The 8,381-nt window shown below is 39.0% G+C and overlaps 1 protein-coding gene across 1 annotated transcript; it reads left to right on the plus strand.

Moving 5' to 3' along the window:
• LOC105156305 (geraniol 8-hydroxylase-like) lies at positions 2,398–5,155 on the plus strand. The gene is made up of 2 exons (XM_020696296.1): positions 2,398–3,345; positions 4,352–5,155. The coding sequence occupies exons 1-2, from the start codon at positions 2,449–2,451 to the stop codon at positions 4,976–4,978; spliced, it is 1,524 nt and encodes a 507-aa protein (XP_020551955.1). The 5' UTR covers positions 2,398–2,448; the 3' UTR covers positions 4,979–5,155.

Below are 8,381 nucleotides of genomic sequence, written 5' to 3' on the forward strand. Positions count from 1 at the left end.
AGAGAGTGTAGAGGAGTACACAGACTTCCAACTTGAGCAGACAATGAGAAATGCAGTGCATTGAGGCACGATTGTGGAGAGCTACCCGCCACTTTGGGAAGAGAGTGCAGAGAGAGGCACAGACTTCCGCTTTGAATTTTCGTGATGAATCGAGTGCGTTTGAGGCACTATGTTTTGTGGGGGAGCTTAGCACAGATTTGGGAAGAGGGTGTCGACGAGTACATGGATTTCCACTTGCGTTGAGATGATCACATCAGGTGCGGCAGAGGCACCGTTTGTGGGGAGATTACGTGGGGTGCTGAAGAGGCACTTCACGACCGAAGTGCTCGAAAGAGTAGGAGGACGGTCTGGTGTCGCGCGATACTGAGAGAGAGTATTGGGCACCGCATACACCTCAATCCTTCGTGATTACCTTAGCAAATTTCCCACACAAATGCATGGGTCTAGTCTAACGTTTGGGTCAAGTTTCGTGGAATTCTGAAAACATTCAAAATTTAGCTGTTTGGCACGGTTTTATTAAGCCAAATTTGTTTCCCATTTATATTAACTTTTAGGTATTATTACGCTTAGCAAATTTACCACACAAAATGCATGGACCTACGTTTGGATCAGGTTTCGTGGAATTCTGAGAAGGTTCTAAATTTAGTTGTTTGGCACGGTTTTATTAAAAAACAAGTTTTATTCCCTTTTCTACTAATTTGTAGTTATTATTACACTTAGCAAATTTACCACACAAATGCATGGGTATAGACCAACGTTTGGGTCAAGTTTCGTGGAATTTTGAGAATGTTCAAAATTTAGCAGTTTGGCACGGTTTTATTAAAAACAAGTTTGTTTCCCTTTTCTACTAATTTGTAGTTATTATAACGCTTATCAAATTTGCCACACAAAAGAATGGGTCTAGTCCTACACTTGGGTCAAGTTTCGTTGAATTCTGAGAACGTTCTAAATTTAGCTGTTTTGTATGCTTTTTCTAAAGCAAGTTTGTTTTCCTTTTATAGTAACTTGTAGTAATTATTACGTTTAGCAAAATTTTCACAAAAATGCATGGGTCCAGACGAACGTATGGGTCAAGTATCGTGGAATTTTGAGAACGTTCAAAATTTAGCTGTTTGGCACGATTTTATTAAAACAAGTTTGCTGTAGGCAACGTCGGCACTAAATGAGCATCTCTTGGGGGCATGTTGGGGGCCTCCAAGGGCCGGCTCTAGGCATCTCAAAGGAGTGTTTAGAGTCCCCGAAAGGCATGGGAACCGGACGGGCAGCGTAGGGCCAGGACGGCCTACGTTGGGCACAAATGCGGCCGAGAGGTTCCGTGTGACGTGCAAGGTTGCTCCGCGGGCTGCGAGATATTTGGGGCAACACCTCTCGTGCGAATGGGTGATCGAGGCAAGCACTCCAAGACCTCGTGATCCAACTCATGGCACGCGCTATCGGGTTCTAGCCGTCCATGGGGGTCCGTTGGCCAAGATGAGCGGTCGTGGGGCGACGCCGCATTGTGGGCAAATTATGTAGCCACGTCGAAAGGCAAGAAGGCATGTCGGGCATGCCATGCGGGATCAAAGCAAGATGTCGGCATATCATGTGGGCCTCGGACTTAAGGTGCGGTCCTACTCGGGCGAGGCATAAAAGACGGCCACGACGAAGGCGTGCGCCAAGGATGCCCCGAGTGTGCATTGGACATGACACGGGCGTTGCGGGCGCATGCGGAGCGCCGCAATGCCGAGGCAGAGCGAGGATGCTCCTTGCCATCGAGGGATGCGTCGGCGGGTTCCGAGATTGTGGGCGAGACGCATGGCGGCAGACTAGCTAGTCGGGGCCGGCCGCTAAGAGACGCTAAGGCGTGCGTGCCGAGAGCCTCGGCGAACATGGGCATTTTGGATAGGCGAGCGCAAAGGCACGCGGTGCCGCGCAGGGATGCGTTCAGATGTCGTGCTACCGAGCTTCAGTGTCGAAGACACGCGACGAACAGTCGGTAAACTCTGAGATGTGCGAAGGCTGGTCGAAGGTTGGGTGAAACCTGAGACGCCGCACGGGCGAAAAATATATTCCGCTGCGTGACAAGAGAGTCCGCCCGTAACACGTAGTGAGGGCAAGATGATTTTTATCAAAGCAGTAGATACGGGACGCCCACAAAACAATTAGGGCTTGCAGTGGAGTATTGACGATGGTTCTAACATGAAGTGTGGTACGATCCTTGGACTCTATGACCCTCTTTGTTTTGGCCAATTACACCTCCTAACTATTTTTTAGAGACCTTCAAGTGGTTGACTTACTAAACCCATTGGATGGTGGATGGAACTTGCAGCCCACAAAATAATAATAAGAAGAATTGCTTATTAAAATAAGGAAAATTGTCAATAGAATAGGCAAAATCACGGTTCTATAAAGAGGGGTTCTCTTAGAGCTGTCGTATGTGAAAATCCTTGTGAGAACTAGCCCCCCAAAATGGATCAATTCGTTATTGCTCTCCTTTCGGTCCTGGTAATGTCCATTGTATGGTTAATAAAGGTATTTTTAAATTCTGCCAAAAGAACTCCTCCCTTGCCACCAGGGCCTCGAGGCTTGCCCATCCTCGGATACTTGCCGTTCTTGGGCAAGAATTTACTCCATCAGTTCGGCGATTTGGCACGCCAATATGGTCCAATCTACAAACTCTATCTTGGGAACAAACTCTGTGTCGTGATCAACTCACCATCCCTCCTAAAAGAAGTGGTTCGCGACCAAGACTCGATCTTCGCTGACCGTGATGCTAATATTGCAGCGCTAACAGCATCCTATGGTGGAAATGACATTGTGTTTTCGCCGCACAATTCCCGATGGCGGGCGATGCGAAAAATATTTGTCCGCGAGGTGCTCAGTAGCAGCAGTCTCCAGGCGTCGTACAATCTTCGAAAGGACGAGGTCAAAAAGGCCATCAGATATGTGTACAATAATACAGGAGAACGGGTCCAGGTTGGTGAACTATCATTCCGAACTGAACTTAATCTCATAATGAACATGTTGTGGGGAGGCATAGTTGAAGGGGAAGAAGGCCAAAGAGTGGGACACGAATTCCGAGAAGTGGTCATCAAGCTTGTGGATTTGCTCGGAAAGCCAAATATTGGAGACTTTTATCCAGTCCTTGCCCGGTTTGATATTCAAGGTGTAAAAAAAGAGATGGAGGGTTATGTGCAATCTTTGGATAGAATTTTTGAGGAAGTTATTGCTAGATATAGACAGAAGTTATCTGGAGAAACAAAGAAACAAGGAAAGACGGACTTCCTTCAAGTCTTGTTAGAGCTAAAAGAGAAAGAAGATTCTGAGATGTCAATGAGTTTGACACACATCAAGGCCTTATTTGTGGTAAGCTTAATCTTATAATTATGTTGGCTAAGTGATAACATAATTTTTTTCCTCAATTAATCATCAAAATTTTTCTTTCAAGACTATATAAACTCACGCGTACCAACCACATCATTATCAAAAGTGAAAAATAGCAACACGTAGTAATTAATAATGGCCGTGTAAATGGCTATATATTAATTGTTATAGCTAAAAATGATTGGAGTATTTTCATCATAATTAAAACTACGAAAAGTTGATTAACCATGGTTTTATAAAATCTTTTTAATTTTATTTTCAAAGGTCCCTTTTCGATTAACAATATTGTGTTTGGTTGGATCATTCTTGTGGGATTTGACCATAAATTTGAAACAATTTATTTTATCACATCTCTTTATACAAAATAGAACTCTCACTAAACATACTATATTTTAAACAATTTTTTATTTTATCTTGTGTTTTCGTATAAAAATTTTTTTGGAAAGTATCCTAATCCAAACACATTGTGATTATTTTATGTCTTTTTGTTACAAAATCTATCAGAAAGAGTACGAATCCACTATAAAGAAAAATGACTCAAGACCTTGGAAAAACATCAATGTAGAATTAATTAACAAGTAAAATTATTATTGATAATTTAGATTATTTAACACAAGAAAATTTACTTCCTGATAAACTTAACAGCAAAAATTACTTGATAACGAATATAGCAACGAATTATTTAAAATATATATTAAATAATGTAGATTAATAACAAAATTTCTACTTAATCATTAATTAAATATTAATTTTAACTTCAAATTTTTTATAACTATTAAGCCATTTTCTTATAATGATATTAATATACTTTTGTTTGTCACATGAAACCCGATACAAAAACAAAATTCACTTGAAAATATTGAATCTTGAGGGTAAAAATAAAACCAAACAAGACCATTTTTGCATTATATTAGTTTTGCTTGATTGTGCTGGAGAACTATTCGATATTAAGGTTTAGAATTTGTTCATCAACTATTTTGGATGACAGGATATTGTAGTAGGCGGGACAGACACCACAGCAACAACGATTGAGTGGGCAATGGCTGAACTTCTAAATAATCCAAAGGCCATGGAGAAGGTACAGAATGAATTATCTGAGATGGTGGGATTGAACAGTGAAGTTGAAGAGTTCCATATACCAAAACTGAAATATTTAGAAGCAATTCTCAAAGAAACAATGCGTTTACATCCAGCTGTACCCCTCTTGGTCCCAAGGTCTCCAACCCAAACTTCCATAGTTGGGGGATACACCATCCCAAAAAGAACCAGGGTCTTCATAAACATCGGGTGGATCCAAAGGGATCCTTCTATTTGGGATAGTCCATCCGAATTTAAGCCAGAGAGGTTTCTACACGAAAATGAAAATTGTGATTTTAGTGGTAACAATTTTCATTATCTCCCTTTCGGATCAGGGAGAAGGATTTGTGCTGGCCTACCCCTTGCGGAGAGAATGCTGATGTATTTACTAGCTTCACTTCTGCATTCGTTTGAATGGAAGCTACCAGATGGTGAAACAGTCGATATGTCGGACAGGTTTGGAATTGTCTTAAGGAAAATTACACCACTGCTTGCTATACCCACCCCCAGGTTATCCGAACCAAACTTGTATGCATAATTATTTCATATTGTGTAAGTAGAGAATAAAGCAGGAAGTTTCCGTTGCTAGAAGATCATAGACTTCTTGTACATACACATATGTATGTGTTGTGGTTAAATTCCAGTAAACTCTTAGTTATTTGAATTTTGTTTTCGGTTGAACACAAGAATCTTTGTTTAACACCCATAGACCCAGGAATATGATAAACTTCTCGAGTGCAATATATATATAATGTAGAAGGATTAATGCTAAATGATTTTACATGAGGTGAAATTGCATTTTTCTTCCGCAAAGGCACTACAAGAAAATGTAATATTAGTGATGAAATATTAAGTGACGATTTTAATATTACCAATAAAAATGTATTAGAGTCTAGGTTTTATTGAAAAAATATTTATTTTATTACATTTAAATATTATTTATCCATTAATAGAGCAGACTTTTTGAAAGAAAATGGAATCGAACGAAAGTTCAAGTTACAATGAAAATAGAAAATATTTTTAGATTTTGGAAATACATTTCTCATGGAAATTCTTGACAAATGTTACAACGGTCCCAAGAGTATTGACCCAAAACTCCTTTCACAAGAAGAAGAACAACAATTGTTGAGGAATTTTCAAGTTCGACAAATACTACTAGGAGACCATGATAGAATCTCAACCAAGAGAAATGGAATGGGTAAATTCCTGCATAGTTATAATCTAAAAATTATGATTAAAGGATCTAATTGCAAAGAACTCGAGCTGGATACCTCAAAAATCTCCTAAGATATGACAGAAATACAAAAGACAGTTTAGAACTATGGACATAAGTTAATTCATATACCTATGAAAATAGAACTTTGAGCTAGAAGATGGACGAGATCCTTAAAGTCCTTCCCGATCTATACAAGGACCTTACAAATCTGAAGGCAGAAATTATAGATCTAAAGAGAAATCAAAGGGAGATCCCTGAGACATAAAATCCAAACAAGAGGGAATCGGGACGCCCTTGGAACAGTACCTCTTCTACATCAGAAGGGGAAGGCCACAGAGATTCCGAAGCCAAAGTCTAGAGAATATGTGATCATCGCATCCATCACATCTATAAAGTAATGGAGGTGACCAGAGTAGATCTATCAGATCTATAAGAATTGGCGGAGTCCTTTTCCTAACTCATAATTGTGGATTTAGTCAACATCCAAACCAATGAAATCACTCCAACACTACCACAGCTTGAGGGAAATAGATGTTCTAATGATCCTCCACAGAATCATCCAATGAGACAAAGTGTAGATTTTCACACAAATGCCATCCCAATATTCGTAGGGACCAGGCTGAAAGAAAATCCATTAAGAAATCCAGAACAGTGCCTGAAAATACACCTTGGGCGAGAACCATGCTCCAGCAACCACTTGCATCCATAGGGCGGTATACTTAACCTGGTATTATCGATTTTTGGAATACCGAGAAATTGATAAATGAATGTGTTGCAACCATAAAAATAGCAGCGACTACCTTAGAACTCGGAAAAGAAAATTTCATAAAACAAGTGGAGTTAAGTTTGGAGGGTTCTGTAAAGATCAGATTGGATAATATCCTAGAAGATACTAAAGCTAAAATCCTTACCAAAGATTCAAAAGAGGCAATAGCATATCGGCAACAAAGGCTTATCAAGATACACTTAATCGAAGATGGTTACTTCGAAGGAAGTAGAGCACAAAAGGCTAGAGAATATGCACAAGCCCTTTTTAGCCTTGAATTAATAAGTAATTGCGTAGTAGATGAATATATCTATAAGTTTCACAAGTATTTTTTCCCGAGTGGAGTAGAAAAGGAAATAGCAGCTCCAATGTTCTTTGCAAAGATATGTAGTCCATGGAGGAAAATATTGATCCAGTCATACAAAGTACCTGAAGGACAGCTAGATTTAGTTGCAAGGAGGATGTCTTTCCTTAAAGACAAATTGAAGGATTGGTGTTATCAATCATCTATCCAGAAAAATATGAAGAGGCTAAGAAGTAAGATCAAACGAAGCCCTCTCTGTTATGATAACAATGATTTTTCAACTATTATAGGAGAATCGAGCGAGCCAAGGAAGAGGAGGAAGCAAAATAGTGTCTCCTACCCAAGGAGTTCCTAAAGAACCTTTTCCCCACGAAGATCATGATGGTCCAAATCAAAAGCCAGTTCATACAAATTTGGATAGAAAACAGGGTCAACAAGGGCGTCATCACAAGGATTTGAACAAGCAAATGCAAGATCCACAGGGAAAAATCCTACAAGAAGAACTTTTAGACGGGCCTATACCTGAGGTAATGAAAGTTTAAAAGACTGCAATTACTGGACCTGCGAAGCAAAAGGTTATATCTCTCCGGACTGCCCACAAAGACTTGGTGAATTACGAAAATTTGAAACCACGGATGACATCTTGGATGCAGTATATTATGGCGATTTGGTACCTATTTACTAATTCGAAGATATTCCGTCAGACGAAAGCATCTATGAGGAGGAAATAGAAACTGATTATGATGGATCTTCAACCGAGTCAGAATAATTACAACGAGGAAGCAAGGCTTCTAACCTTTGGAAGCCTGTTAGGATTCTTTTCCACGTGACGATGTCAAATAAAATTATGGAAAGAATCATCCAATAAAACTCTAACTTCAGCCCATACCATGGATTTAGGATTGGAGGAATTGGGAAAGACTTGAACCAAATAGGACTGAATCAAAGGAACTATCACATAATTTACAAAGTAAGTTCAGGTGAGTTTGCTATACCTATGGAACTTACTGGTAATGTGATGGAAATAATTTACAAAGTAAGTTCAGGTGAGTTTGCTATACCTATGGAACTTACTGGTAATGTGATGGAAATGCAAGTGATTCCTAAAGAAGTAATTCATGAAGAATTGAGTAAGCTTAGAGAAGAAGTAGGTGTTACTATAAAATGGATCCACATAGGACTATTGAAATAGTAATAAAATCAACTTTTATGTAAGGAATTGATTCATAAATACATTTATCTAAAATGGTTTAGAAGAATTAATAACCTAAGATATGGCTGTCTTGAAACAATGATAGGTAATTTGTAAGCAGGAAAGTTGATTTTTGACATTCATCCTAGGATTGCATACAACCTAGTAGACCAAGATTTTAGTAGAGTAATAACCCTTCATCAAGATTTTAAAAGCAAATCTAATGAAAGAAGGAAATAGGCCATATTCTATAACTTATAGAATTGCATATAACCTTTCCAACGATTTGTTTCTTAGAAAAGAGTATATAGAGATTTCTAGAATTTTCAAGACATTTGCCAAGGTAATGACACCAGATCCAATAAATATACCAATAATAGGTGGTGTGGATATCATTATAAAAGATTACCCAATTTTGGATAGAACACTTAGCTCTAGAACTGAATTTAGTAGCAAGATGTCC

The sequence above is a fragment of the Sesamum indicum genome, linkage group LG1 (assembly GCF_000512975.1).
Source record: "Sesamum indicum cultivar Zhongzhi No. 13 linkage group LG1, S_indicum_v1.0, whole genome shotgun sequence".
NCBI classification, from domain to species: domain Eukaryota; kingdom Viridiplantae; phylum Streptophyta; class Magnoliopsida; order Lamiales; family Pedaliaceae; genus Sesamum; species Sesamum indicum.

Excerpts from the sequence above, each read along its gene's own strand:
- LOC105156305 (XM_020696296.1), top strand. The coding sequence starts at position 2,449 with ATGGATCAATTCGTTATTGCTCTCCTTTCGGTCCTGGTAATGTCCATT. Across the intron at positions 3,346-4,351 it reads ACATCAAGGCCTTATTTGTG|GATATTGTAGTAGGCGGGAC; the intron begins GTAAGCTTAATC and ends TTTGGATGACAG.